Here is a 15,424-nt window from a genome sequence, read left to right on the forward strand (position 1 = left end):
CACCTTCATCTCTGTTGCAACAATTGGTAGAGTATGTCTTTGTGTTCTCAATTTCTCAACCAATGGAAATTATTTTTAATTATTGACTCTGACAAAATCCTTTCACAATTTGGAAAATCTCTCTTGGATTAGCCCCTCACATCTTCCCACAGAAATGACAAATGGGCCAATATTTCTTCTTCCTGATGAAGGGCTTATGCCCGAAATGTCGAATTTCCTATTCCTTGGACGCTGCCTAACCTGCTGTGCTTTAACCAGCAACACATTTTCAGCTGTGATCTCCAGCATCTGCAGACCTCATTTTTTACCCCAATATTTCTTCCAACCAACAATCCTCCATTCATTTCTCACCCCCCGGCTCCTCACTGCTGCTTATTCATGGCTCTACTTCTCTTCCTGTACACTATCCTTCCATTCCTTCTCCAATTCTCCATTGTCATTACTGTTTCCAATAAGCCAGGCTTACAATCAAAATTGTACACAGAAACTTTGAGACTTGAAATTCCAAGTGGGTAGGTTTGGAATAAGTCTACTGAACATTGTACCAGATAGCGTGGGCATTGCAGAAGGGTGTTAGGAAACATTGATTATTTTTCAGAACGTATTTTAAGACTTCCTGAGTTGCGTAAATCATTAAAAAATAAAATCTGCACTAAGAATTGGAATTCACATGATTGAATTGTAAGCAAACCTGAAATCTTGTTAGGACAGTGTCTGAAAGAAATGAACTCAGTTCGAATGCACTGTAACAACACCAGTTCCCTTAACTCCAAATTAATTTGTTATGTTGTTTGCCCAGTTTGAATTATCTGAATCCTTTTTTAACGTTATTGGAATGATCTGAAATGTTGATTATTTACACATTCTAACAGTTATTGGCTCAGGAAATCCACGATACCCTAGAAAAGACCATGTTAACCTGGAAGAACACATCACAAGTCATAATTAGATTGACTATACTCTAAATATTGACACAGAATTCAGAATGAATATAGTTACTTTTACTCATTCATGGTATTTGGCATCACTGGCTAGACCAGCATTTATTGCCCATTCCTAATTTCCAGAGACAGTTAAGTGTCAGTGACGTCACTGTGGGTCTGGAACCACACGTAGCCCAGACTGGATATTATGGTAGATTTCCTTCCTTAAAGGATATTAGTGAATGTAATGGATTTTTATGATAATCATTGTTGGTTATTTGGTCACTGTTAGGCTAGATTTTTATTCTAGAATTTTTAATGAATTCAAATTTCATTATTTGCCATTGCGGGATTTAAACCCACATCCCTAGAAGACCACCCTCCCCAATAATACAAATGAAGTGACCTTCCACATTTCACTGGCGAGAATGTTTTGGAGTCTTGTATAGTACTGAATACAACCATGTATATATTAACATCTTCCTTTGTGTCTTGGTCATTACTCATCTGCAATTAATAAAATGTAAATTTATTTACATGTCAAACTCGTTTATCTGCTGGATTTCAGGCTTGACTGAACACCACCTTCGGTGATGCAGCAGAGGAGATGTTGTAGGGCAGAAACTGATCTGTGATGTCTTCTAGTTCTGTGTTGAAGTGGTCAGGGCTTCCATGCGAAGGCTCCTTAAGGCTGTTATTGAGAGCCACATCATAACTGGCTTGTTTTTCTGACAATTTCGCCTCACACGTGTACAGCTTCCTGAAGGCTGCCCGGAACTTCTGAGACATCAGATTGTAAATAATGGGGTTGACAGCACTGTTCAGGTAGATACAGACTCGACAGAACAGCAGAATCCAGGGATTGGTGAAGGGCTGGCTGAGAAAAGAGTTGATGACCACAAGAGTCCTGTAAGGCATCCACAACAGAGCAAAGAGAATGACCACCACAGCCAACATCCTGGTCACCTAAGCAGCCAAACAAGAAGAATTATTTTGTAATCATTAATACTAACATAAAAAATACAAACTTCTATCAGTTTTTAATTTTCCTTTAACAGTAAACTATTTGCCACTGCCCAAAAGTCTTGCTAATGTGTTGTACACCTGGCAGAACATACCCGAGAGCTCCACACTATATACAGCCAGGCAATCAGGGCATGTCAGTGCTTGTACATTTCGATGCCCTCTGAGATTGTGCCCTCTGGTCCCAGTTCTCATCCAGGTCTTGCTGCATTTGGATGTAGACTGCTTTGGAATCTGAGGTGCCAAACATTGATCAATGCAATGATTGTATTGAGGACTAATAATCCAAGTCGTTGCGTTCAATTTCTGCCAGGTCAGTTTCAGAATGTGAATACAAAATTGGCACTCGTGGGAGTGACCATGAAACTTCTGAATTGTCTGAATAACCCATCCAGTTCACTGGTATCCTCGAAGGATGGATATCTGCAATTATTGCCTAGTCTGGTCTACATTGGACTCCAGTCCTCAGCTGTCTGAAGTGGCCTTGAAATCGCCCAGACATATCAAAAGGACTCGTAGTCCAAGAAGGCAATTCATCAACATCTACAGAAGGGAGGAAATGCCAGCTCTAGCACTGTTCATTTCATAAGAATGGCTGATGAGAAAAAAAGGAAGCAGTGGGATTAAAGTTGCACAATTGTAGGAAATTGTAGGAAAACTGTTACTTGTTTAAAAACTAAAGGGCCTCAGCACAAATAACTGATTAAGGCAGATTTCTGATACTAATCTCCACAGTGAACCACAAAAATGGTTAGCCATGAAACTTGAATGCTTTTATAGTAAATAATTGAATTGTATCAGCAGTTTGACAATCTATGTAAATCACAAATAATAGCAATGAAATCAATTTCTAGTCAATAAGAATAAACAATATATCTTAATTAAAGAATAGAAATTTATCAGCAAACTGTGAGAAAAGGGAATACGTGACAGTACGAGGACAATACAGAAAATGTGATAAAGTGTGATAGAGAATCAGTGTGAAGGGGAGAGTGTGACAGTGAGAGTATGTGACAGAGGAGTGTGACAGTGAGAGATGTGACAGCTATAAGTGGATGAAAGGTGGAACCTCAAATCAGGCAGTCACCAGCACCTAGAGGAGTGGACGAGATGAGGATTCTAAGGCATATAGTCAGCAGAATGCAGATGAATGGGCAAGAGGAAGAGTGGAAGGCAGGCAGCCAGCCACACCTTGAAGAAAAGGGGGGAGGAGAATCCTGAGTCAGGCTGTCAACACAGTCGAGTACACCGCCTGTCCCTTTTGGAGGCATTTAAGTGAAAAAACAATTTTAACCACAAGTTCATCAAGCAGTGATCAGCATGTAATGTCCTAGAGGTCATGCAAGAACAGGAGATGGTAAATTCTGTTGGATTGTCCTCTGGGCAGACTATCAAAGTCATTTGAAAGAACTCTTTATCAGCAAAATTTACAAACTAGGAGCAAGATATGGCTTGGGTGCTGGTGAGAAAGATCTTCCTACCAAATCCTTCCTACCTGACAAGAGTCTCATCCCTTAGGTAGGCTGTCTTTGAGGTGGCTATGGTGGGAAAGACACCTTTATTCACCTATCTTGTGAAACATGCCTCTGCAAAAGAGAGAGATTTTTGTTTAGGTTCATTCCAAGTAGCTCTGTGCTCATTGGGCTGTTCCTAGAGAACGCATACCAAGATAAACATTAACTATGGCTGGAGAGATAAACTCAGTGAAAGATGTTATTTGATCTCCCTGAAATTTGCTGGTCTTCCAGTGCAAAGAGTTATCCTCAATCAAGTGTTACAGACTGGCAGATTCCATGGTCCAAGACTACATGCTGAGATACGCATAAAAGCCTGGGAAAGCCATTGCAGAGACAGAATAGGGAAAGGTTACTGTTTAAGATTTTTTAAATTAATTGTGTACGAAGGAACTGGAAGTTGAATAACTTCTTTGACTGCATGCCTGAGAAGGAATTGACACTGTAAGCATCTAAGAACATAAGTTTGTATTAAGCTACCTCAGACTGGAGCACAGTTTCTTGTGAAGAGTTTGCTTCTATTGTGCTACCTAAAATTTTCAATCAAATTGTTTTATCCTCAGGCTGTATGGCTGACATGGAATGTAAGTATTAAGATCATTACAATTGTATTGAGACACCTAAGAATGGAATATGATATATGGAGACAAGTTGAATTGTGTTGTAAATTCATATAATGTACAAGTGAAATGGTTTGTAATGTACTTTTACAGATTTTATGAATAAAATTTTTGCAAACAAAGACATCGGTCCAGTCTTGACTGAAAAAAATCAATGTGAAGTCACAGGGAAACCAGTCAGTGATCGATGAGTACTTTGTTAATTATATTGTAAAATCAGAAGATTGTATTAGTATATGTAAGCTTATTGCAATTTGTTAGCTTTACTCGTAGTCATAAAAGCTTAACGGATTTATTTGTAACAATTAATTAACACAAAATAAAGCAGGCAGGGCAGATGGTGTGTTGCATCTGCAGAATATGGGACTTTCTGGACACTAAGTGTGAACCGGGGAAAACATGCCTGTAGTGAGGCTCCACTGCTAGAGAAGCTTTAGCTCAGAGTCACTGAGCTGGAGATTGGTGAAGTCGTATTTAGAACACTGTGTCATTTTTATTTAAGAAAGGATGTGAATGAGTTAGAAGCAGTTCAGAGAATGCTCTAATATCTGGGATGAAGAGGATATCATACTGGGGAAGTTTGGATAGACTGGGTCTGTATTTATTGGAATTTAAAAGAATGAGGAGTGAACTTATTGAAACACACAAAATCCTGAGGGGGCCTGACAAGGTACAAGCTGAAAGGATGTCTCCAGCAGAGAAGGATTAAAATTAAGGAGTTCTCCATTTAAGGCTTAGACATGAGGAGAAGTTATTATCTCAAAAAGTCATGAGTCCTTGGAACCATTCCAAGCAAGTGGTGCAGGTCATTGAATCAATCTTTGAATAATTTTGAGACAGAGTTAGATCAATTCTTGACCTGGAAGGGAGTCAAAGCTTATCAGGAGCAGGCAAGAAAATGCGGTTAATGCAATATCAGATTGGGTATATTTTATTGAATGGTGGAGAGATTCAAGCAGGCTTCCTGCTTTTCTAAGTCCAATGCTTTATGTTTGTATAATAGTGTGTGTGAGAGAGAGAGATACTGTGATAGAGACAATATGACAGAGTGTGATAGAGAGAGAGTGTGTGACAGTGAGAGATACTGAGTAAGACAGTGATAGTGTGACAGCAAGACTGTATGACAGAAAGTGTGAGACAGAGACAGAGTGTGTGACGCAGAGAGGGAGAGACAGGCAAACAGACAGCATGTGAGACAGACAAACAGAGTGTGGCAGAGCAAGAGGGAATGTGGTAGAAAGAGAGAAAAGAGCATGAGGGAGAGAGTGTGTGAGATAGAGAGTGTGAGAGATAGAGAGTGTGAGAAAGGGGGAGAGTGTGTGACAGAGAGAGTATGAGACAGAAAAAAGTGAACGTGAAACAAAGGAAAGGATCTTGTGGCAGAGAGGAAGGGTGTGTGATAGAGGGAAACTATATGTGTTGCAGGGAGAGAGAGAGAAAGCATGTAAGACTGAGGAAGTGTGAGACAGAGGGAGAGTGTATTTGACACAGAGAGAGAAAGAGAGTACGTGTATGAGACGTAGGAGAGTTTGAGACTGAGAGACATAGAGTATGGGACTAGGAGAGAGAGAGAGAGCAAGAGAGAAAGAAAGAGAGAGAGAGAGAACGAGACCAAGAGTAAGAGTGAGACAACCAGACAAAGAAAGAGATGTGACATAGTGTGTGCTACAGAGATTGTCTGGCAGATTGTATTAGTGTATGAAAAGGTAAGAGAGTGTGTATGTGAGAGGGAGAGAATGTGAGACAAAGGAGAGTGTGTGACAGTGAGAGGCACTGTGCCAGGGAAAGTATTTGTGAGGCAGAGAGCATGTGTTACAGGCCAAGAGAGAGAATAATGGAGAGGGAGAGGGAGTGAGACAGAGGGAGCATGTGACACAGAAAGAAAGAGAAAGAGAGAGAGAGATTGTCAAAAAGTGCGGGTGACAGAGGGACCAAGTGTGAGACAGAGTGAGTGTGTGACAGCTAGAGAGAGCATGTGTGAGAAAGAGAGAATTTGGGACACAGCAAGACTGTGACAGAAGGATAGGTTACAACAAAGTGTGTGTGTGAGACAGAGGGAATGCGCGTGAGAGTGTGTGACAAACAACATATATGACAGACAGACTGTGACACAGAGTGTGTGGCAGTGAAGAGAGAGGGTGAGAGAAAGAGAGAGGGTGAGAGACAGAAAGAATGTATGATGTGGAAAGAGTGTGTGATAGAGAGAGTGTGTGACAGAAAAATAATGTGTAACAGTGTGACAGAGGGAGCGAGAGACTGTGTGACAGTGAAAAATCATATGTGACAGAGCAACAATTACATTTAGAAGGACAAGGGCAGCAAAAACATTGAAACACTGCCACTTGCAACTTTCCCAACAAGCCTAAGTCAAAAATATATTCTCGTTCCTTCGTTGCCACTGGGTCAAAATCCTGAAACTCTCTCAACAGCACTGAGTCTACCTACATCAAATGGATTGCAGTGGTTCAAGAAGGCAGTTCAGCACAATCTTCTAAAAGACTACAGGATGAGCAATAAATGCTGGCTGACATTCCAGGCATGAACAATAAGAGACAGAGTGTAATAATGTGACAAAGAGAGAGAATGCGATGGAGGGGAAGATTTGTAACAGAGAGGTAGAGAAAGTGAGACAGAATAACGAGTGGTATGGAGAGTGCGAGTCAGCAAGGCAGAAATATCAGTGTGAGAAAGATCAGGGAGTGTGTAACAGAGAGAGAGTGTGAGACTGAGAGGGTGACTGCAACACAGAGAGTCGATGACAGAGAGAATGTGAAGCAAAGGCAGGGACACTGTGTGTTTGACAGTAACGGGAGAGTGTGTGACAGAGATAGTACATGTGTCAGAAAGAGAGAAAATATCAGAATGAGGGAGTCTGAGAATGAATGTTTGACAGTGAGAAAGTGGGTGTGACAGTGGGGGAAGAGTGTGTGATATGGAAAGAGTGCGGAACACATAGAGTATGTGTGAGAGAGAGAGAGAGACTGTGACAGAGCGACTAAGGTAAAAAAATGTGACAAGGTAAGTGTGACAGAAAAAGGGTATTGTGTGACAGAGAAGCAGTGAGTTGTTGAGTGAGAAAGTGTGTGATGGAGGAATAAATGTGTGACATCACGGTTAGTGAATGGAGATAGAGAAAGTGTGAGACAGAAAGTGTAAGTCTGGCTGGGCGGATTATAATTTACGTTAAGGTTAGATGTGTTCCACCCTTTCACAGTTTATGTTCAGTTTTAAAAAGCTGGAATTGTACCAGGGGTTTGCAGGGCTTTGAAAGCTCAGGTCTTCCCTCCAACCTCCACTGAAGGTCCAGAAGCTCAGTAGAAAAAACAAAATACAGTGGGTGTTGTAATTCTGTAAGAATGACCCTTCAGGAAAGCAGCCAAAGGAGGAGTTACCTCCAGAATGATCATGTCCAGTAGCTGGCCTGAGGTGGCCTGGTTAGTGTAACTCATTACACAGATGGTCAGCAACTTTGACTATGCCGGACAGACAGGGAGGGAGAGAGAGAGAAAGACCACTGCAGTATTGTAGGATGAATATGGTTATTGTCCCATCTCCAGCAACCTTGGAGTCACCAGCTTCCAGCAGGTTCTTGGTGCTGTGAAAGCCTCAGCCAGTGGAGGGTAGCAGCCACGCCATTTTGCACTTGTCAAGTTTCGATAGAGCTGACTTTGCTCTGACCTCCTGTGAACTGCCTGAGTCTGTGCTGAGAAAGTTGCTTTGTCACTGGAAATGATCTACCTGGTCAGACATGTTATGACACACCTCCTGGGCAGAACCTTCTGAATCTGGACCTTGTGGCTATGTGATAGGGACACTACCACCGTATCAATGGAAGCTGGCAGTCCGTTTGCTAGTTATTCAGCTACACTGCATCCCTGCTCATGACTCTACCCCCATTCCCCCCATCACCACACCCACTCTAGTTACGGGTTCCGCCCCTACTCCCAGCTCCACACCCACACCAGATCCCAACTCCCAGCCCTGCTGAGTTTTCACCATCCCTCGACCTCCCCCTCACTGAAGACGAATGATTAGTCCTCAGCAAAGGCCTCACCTTCATCCCCCTCCACCCACGCATCAATGAATTTAATACACGCCGTGATATCGAACACTTTTTCCACCGTCTCCACCTCCGAGCTTACTTTCACAATCAGGATTCCTGCCCATCTTCCGAGGACCCCTTTGACCACCTCCAACTCACTCCATCCTCCTGGTCACCCCGCGCTGGCCTATTACCTGCCCTCGACCTCTTCATTTCCAACTGCCGCCGGGACATTAACCGCCTCAATCTGTCTACCCCACCTCCCCCACCCCAACCTCTCACCCTCACAACGCGCAGCCCTCCAATCCCTCTGCTCCAATCCCAACCTCACCATCAAGCCAGCAGATAAAGGGGGCGCAGTGATAGTCTAGCACACTGACATCTACACCGCTGAAGCCAAATGCTAACTCGAAGACACCTCCTCCTACCACCCCTCGACCATGACCCCACCTCCCATCACCAAATTATCATCTCCCAGACCATACAGAACCTCATCACCTCAGGAGATCTCCCACCCACAGCTTCCAACCTCATAGTCCGGGAACCCCGCACTGCCCAGTTCTACCTCCTTCCCAAGATCCACGAGCCTGACCACCCTGGCCGACCCATTGTCTCAGCATTCTCCTGCCCCACTGAACTCATCTCTACCTACCTCGACACTGTCCTATCCCCCCAGTCCAGGAACTCCCCACATACAGTTGAGACACCATCCATGCCCTCCACCTCCTCCAAGACTTCCCTTTCCTGGCCCCCAATGCCTCACCTTCACCATTGATATCCAATCCCTCTACACGTCCATCCGCTATGACCAGGGTCTCCAAGCCCTCCGTTTCTTCCTCTCCCGACATCCCCAACAGTACCCTTCCACTGACACTCTCATTCGTTTGGCCGAACTGGTCCTCACCCTTAACAATTTCTCCTTCAAATCCTCCCACTTCCTCCAGACCAAAGGGGTAGCCATGGGCACCCGCATGGGCCCCAGCTATGCCTGTCTCTTTGTTGGCTATGTAGAACAGTCCATCTTCCATAATTACACCGGCACCACTCCCCACCTCTTCCTCCGCTACATTGATGACTGCATTGGTGCCACCTCGTGCTCCCGTGAGGAGGTTGAGCAATTCATCAACTTCACCCCGACCTTAAATTTACCTGGACCATCTCTGACACCTTTCCTGGACCTCTCCATCTCCATTAATGACGACCGACTTGACACCGACCATGCTTTACAAACCCACCGACTCCCACAGCTACCTGGATTACACCTCTTCCCACCCTACCTCCTGCAAAAATGCCATCCTGTATTCCCAATTCTTCTGCTTCCACGGTATCTGCTCCCAGGAGGACCAGTTCCACCACAGAACACACCAGATGGCCTCCTTCTTTAGAGACCGCAATTTCCCTTCCCACGTGGTTACAGATACCCTCCAACGCATCTCATCCACATCCTGCACATCCGCCTTCAGTTCCCACCCCTCCAACCATAACAGGGACAGAACACCCCCCCCACCAACACCCCCCCCCCCCCCCCCCCCCCCCCCCCCACCCCCGGTGCTCACCTTCCACCCTACCAACCTTCGCATAAACCAAATCATCCGCCGACATTTCTGCCACCTCCAAACGGACCCCACCACCAGGGATATATTTCTTTCCCCACCCCCTTCCATCTTCCGCAAAGACCGTTCCCTCCGTGACTACCTGGTCAGGTCCTCGCCCCCCTACAACCCACCCTCCCATCCTGGCACCTTCCCCTGCCACCGCAGGAACTGTAAAACCTGTGCCCACACCTCCTCCCTCACCTCTATCCAAGGCCCTAAAGTTCTACCTGCACATCCACTAATATCATTTATTGTATCCGTTGCTCCCGATGCGGTCTCCTCTACATTGGGGAGACTGGACGCCTCCTAGCAGAGCGCTTTAGGGAACATCTCCGGGACACCCGCACCAATCAACCACACCGCCTCGTGGCCCAACATTTCAACTCCCCCTCCCACTCTGCTGAGGACATGGAGGTCCTGGGCCTCCTTCACCACCGCTCTCTCACCACCCAATGTCTGGAGGAAGAATGCCTCATCTTCTGCATCCGAACACTTCAACCCCAGGGTATCAATGTGGACTTCACCAGTTTCCTCATTTCCCCTTCTCCCACCTCACCCCAGTTCCAGTCTTCCAGCTCAGTACTGTCCCCATGACCTGGCCTACCGGCCTATCTTCTTTTCCATCTGAAGAAGGCTAATAGCATGTTGGCCTTCAATACAAGAGGGATTGAGTATAGATGCAAAGAGGTTCTTCTGCAGCTGTACAGGGCCCTGGTGAGACCATACCTGGAGTACTGTGTGCAGTTCTGGTCTCCAAATTTGAGGAAAGACATTCTGGCTATTGAGGGAGTGCAGCGTAGGTTCACGAGGTCAATTCCTGGAATGGCAGGACTACTTTACACTGAAAGACTGGAGTGACTGGGCTTGTATACCCTTAAGTTTAGAAGACTGCTTGAGACATATAAGATTATTAAAGGATTGGACACTCTGGAGGCAGGAAACATGTTTCAGCTGATGGGTGAGTGCCGAACCAGAGGACACAGCTTAAAATACGGGGTAGACCATTTAGGACAGAGATGAGGAGAAACTTCTTCACCCAGAGTGTGGTGGGTGTGTGGAATGCTCTGCCCCAGAGTACAGTGGAGGCCCAGTCTCTGGATTCATTTAAGAAAGAGTTGGATAGAGCTCTCAAGGATAGTGGAATCAAGGGTTATGGAGATAAGGCAGGAACAGGATACAGATTAAGGAGGTGCAGGCTTGAAGGGTAGAATGGCCTACTCCTGCACCTATTGTCTATTGTCTATCCACTCCACCCTCCTCCCCGACCTTCATCCCACCCCCATCCACCCTTTGTACTCTTTGCTACCTTCCCCCACCCTCCTCCCTGACCTATCACCTTCATTCCCACCCCCACTCACCTATTGTACTCTATGCTACTTTCTCCCCACCCCCACCATCCTCTCATTTATCTCTCCACCCTTCAGACACTCTGCCTGTATTCCTGATTGCTTGAAACGTCAATTTTCCTGCTCCTCGGATGCTGCCTGAACTGCTGTGTTTTTCCAGCGCCACTCTACTCCAGAATCTGGTTTCCAGCACCTGCAGTCATTGTTTTTACCTGGTTGTTCTTCTCGAAGCCAACTATTGTGGAAGGTGGTTGAAAGAAGGAAGCAATAAATGTTCTTGTGGGAACCTTCCAGCTCATGACAAGAGTGAGGCTAGTCTAAGCAGGACCCAGGAGGGACCCCAATGAAATGACAGGTGATAGCTGTTTGTACTTGCCTGTTTCCTGGAAGTGGCTGTGCTGTTGGGCGTAAAGGTGTCACTTGTTTGTTGGTGGCCCATGGATCCGCCCCTCTGGTGTTTGTTGCTTTCTGTTGGATCAGTGTGGATGGGATTCAGAAACAAAATCCTGCTGATCATCCAGTATAGGACAGTGGCCAGGACCAGGGGAGCAATGTAGAACAGAAAGAAATCAAGAAAATAAATGGGCAGATAAAATTTTCGGGAGACTTTATAGTCACAAACCACCACTGTCATACCCTTGTAGCTGGTATGTTTAATATCTAACAGGAAAAGCCACATCATGCAATAGAGAGAAGTGGAAGTCCACACTAACAGGATAATCTTTTTAGCTCTGGATGTAGTGCAGATAAACTGGGCTTTCATAGGGTGGCAGATTGCGATGTATCTCTCAATAGTGAATGCAGTTATTGAGCAGGAAGACACATTAACGCCCAGGTATTGCAGGTACGTGATTGTCAGGCAGCCCGTGTAACCATAGACCCATGATCCGTAGATGGTGTTGGTGATGTTGGGGAGACCAGCAGCTATCAGTACCACCAGGTCAGCCACTGCCAGGCTCACCAGGTAACAGTTTGTCGGGGTCCTCATGTGCTTTGTGCTGAGGACCACAAAGACCACCAGCACATTTCCCACAATCCCAACTCCACACACCAGCAGGATGAGAGCCACGCTCGCCACTCGGTACTCGCGACTCTGCTCTGTCCTGTTGCCAAAGCTCTCGTTCAGCTGCTCCTCATGGTGGGAACTCAGGTTCTCCATGGCCAGTTGAAGCTGCATCTCTCTGCGTCCCTGGGATGGTGCTGCTGTTGAGCAGAATCAGCAACTGTCCACCTCTGACCTGAAGTGGAGTGAACATAAGGATAAATGAGTCTCCACTGAAAAGAAGATTCAGTAAGGATGGCATGTGGCTGTATCATTCTCTTCACTGACTTCCAAAAACATTTCTACAGAAAGCGTATTTACTTTTATTTAAAAAAAACCCTTTGGTAATTAGATGTACGGCACTGTGTCTCAATCCAATGATACCTGACTGGATGCATAATTGAATTAAATTATACAGCCATCCATTTTCACATTTATACCCAAAGTTGAAAGATGAGTGACAGAGTAATCGTTTTAAACAGGAGGGTGATAAGACAGTAAGTCTTAACCAGTCCAAGATACTCACAGTTAAGATTAAGCCCTCCTAGAACCTCCTGAATGGGCTCGACTCTACACAGACTGACTCTTCAGAGGAAATACCGAGGGCAGGCTCCAGCACTGACAAACTGCTGTTAACATTTCCCTGCACGTACACCATGCAGATTTAGTCGAAAAATGTCACCCCGAACTGAACCGAAACCGTGCTTGGAAAGTTGTAACCACGTCTGGAATTCAGAACCCTTTCCCAGCACCGGCTGCAGAGAGCTCCTTAAAAGTCTGCACTGCCCCAGTTTTCTGAACTGGGAAGGATTCCCATCGATCCGTCTCGCTCTCTCCAACTCCCCCTCAGTTACGAATCCCCTGACCTGGCCACACTCCAGCAGCTCCTGTTCCCAAATTACTCCACACAGTCACATAACTGCAACCAGCCTTCCTCTTACTCTTATTATTCCGCTCTCCGCTGTGCCTTTCCCTGTGATTTTTGCCCTCCAGCAGGCGGGCTGAGCTGGTGCAGTCTCCCACCCCATTACCCCCTGTCGACTTGTCACTTCTCCATCTTCACTCAGGCCTGCGTTCTGAAGAGGGGGGCGCTAAATTCGAAACGTTAACTCTTGCCAGAACTCTTCCAGCAATTTCTGGGGGTTTTTTTGTTTCGCAAGTCCCGTCCTCACCAGAGCAGGCAGGGCTTGAACCCGGACCACTGTGCCACAAGAGTCCTCTGTACAGGGCTGTCTGAGACAAAGTTAAAAATCACACAACACCAGGTTATAGTCCAACAGGTTTAATTGGAAGCACTAGCTTTCGGGGCGACGCTCCTTCAGCTGGTTGAGGAAGGTTGATGAACCACCTGATGAAGGAGCAGCGCTCAGAAAGCTAGTGCTTCCAATTAAACCTGTTGGACTATAACCTTCTGTTTTGATTTTTAACTTTGTACACTCCAGTGCAACACCGGCATCTCCAAATCATTACTGCCTGAGACAGGTCTTTATCCACTTAAGGTTTTAGTTTACATACCATTCCTCGGGCTGAGGAACAACTGCTCGTTTGGGATTGGGGCAGAACGTGTTCCTTCACATTGACAGCTCTCTAATTGCATTTATATTCTTTATTTTGAATCCATTTGTATGGATACTCTTCATGCCTATTTCACTTCAGTTGAAGTGGGTATAGAAGATGAATTTAGCCTCAGTCAAGGATTTGAGCGCATTATCTCCCCTGAGGATAATGCTGTCTTAAATTTAGGTTCTGCCCATATGTGTTTTTAAAAAAAATCCATTAGCACTACTGGAGGAAAAGTAGAGTGTACCCAAAAATTTACCCTCAAACAACGTCACCAAGGAAACAGATTATTAGGTGTGTTATCGTCTTATTTGTGAAATATTGCTGTACGGAAATTGTTGTCTTCATCTCCATATCAGAAGTGACTGCTTTTCAGAAAAGTATTTTGTTGGCTGTGAGGTGGTTTGGCAAACGCTGAGGAAAAAATGGTGCTATATAAAGCAAAGTCTTCCTTTCTGCAGGAGAATGTTTGCAAGAGAATTTTCCCATTCTTCTTTTCAAATTCCAAAATAGCCTGGGCCTTTCCCGATCTCTTGTATTTCCTCCAGCTCTATATACATTCCAAAATCTCTGCACTTTTCCAATTCTTGCCTCTTGCACATTTTCAATTTCCTTCTCTCCACCATTGGAACTCCTCCTTAACCTCTCCACCTTCCTCTTTGAAAAGAATCTTTCAAATGTTGATTTTCAATCAAGCTTTTGATCAATGTCCTAATATCTCCTTCTATAACTCAGTATCATTCTTTCTTTATTTGATAATTGCTCATAGGAAGCAACTTGGGACAGTTTATTTTGTTCAGGGTGCTATATAAGTGCAGTATTTCTACTATTTAATTGGCACTAATAAAACTAGGAGCATGTGGTTTTGGATTCTAATGCTCTGTCAGTTGATTCAATTATCTGAAAACAGATTTCATGACCTACCCTGACATGATGACGTAAAATATGAACTATTGATTTTTGCATCCAAATACCCAAATTAATATCTGGGACTTTCATGGACTGAAATGATTTTAAAAACTGGGCCAAAAATACTTAAAGTGCTGCAAACACCACCTGACTACAAGTAGCCAAATTTCTGAAGTAGAATCATCCTGGACTCAAAATGTTAACTCTGTTTTTGTCTCTCTATACATGCTGCGAGACATACTGTGTTTCTCCAGCATTTTCTGGTTTTTTTACACCAAATTTCAATGTGAATTTGACAACAATCAGACTGAAATTAACACGTTACTGAAAAGCAACGAGCCCAGCCCTCTAACTTCCTGAAAAAGTGTAGAAAGGCCTCCATCTCCTTTTTTGATCTATACATTTAAGAGAATGTTCATGTGTTGGAGGTGGAACCTTTTACACAATTAACAAGCCTACAAACATAACACCTGCAGGCAGAATACGCAGCAAAATGTTGACAGCAAGATACTGAAATGAAGGCTGTAGCACTGTATACCTGCTAGGAACTCTCTCTCTCTCTCTGTCTCAAGAAAGAAAAGCACCTGGTGATAATACTGATTAAAAAGGCACAAGAACTACTTGCAGTCCTATTATTAAAATTCAAACGTTCTTTCATGATATACTACCATGCTTATTTCAGTTAAGTGAAAAATATTTCAAATGCAGTGAATTTTATTTGGAAAATAAGATAGAGACATAAAATAAGGTCATTTTGATCAATACTAGAGGACAAGGCAATAAAAATTTATTCTGTGCAGGTTATCAGTTACAGAGTCTGACATGAAATCCCTGTGTTTTTTTATTTGAA

At 44.4% G+C, this 15,424-nt stretch overlaps 1 protein-coding gene across 1 annotated transcript; it reads right to left on the reverse strand.

Moving 5' to 3' along the window:
* Positions 1-906: 906 nt before the first annotated feature.
* On the reverse strand, positions 907-12,716 carry LOC132815356 (thyrotropin-releasing hormone receptor-like). Its single transcript, XM_060824226.1, has 3 exons — positions 12,632-12,716; positions 11,440-12,301; positions 907-1,889 (listed from the first exon to the last, which is right to left on the reverse strand). The coding sequence occupies exons 2-3, from the start codon at positions 12,238-12,240 to the stop codon at positions 1,488-1,490; spliced, it is 1,203 nt and encodes a 400-aa protein (XP_060680209.1). The 5' UTR covers positions 12,241-12,301; positions 12,632-12,716; the 3' UTR covers positions 907-1,487.
* Positions 12,717-15,424: the final 2,708 nt, after the last annotated feature.

Source organism: Hemiscyllium ocellatum, chromosome 4 (genome assembly GCF_020745735.1).
Source record: "Hemiscyllium ocellatum isolate sHemOce1 chromosome 4, sHemOce1.pat.X.cur, whole genome shotgun sequence".
Taxonomy (NCBI): Eukaryota; Metazoa; Chordata; class Chondrichthyes; order Orectolobiformes; family Hemiscylliidae; genus Hemiscyllium; species Hemiscyllium ocellatum.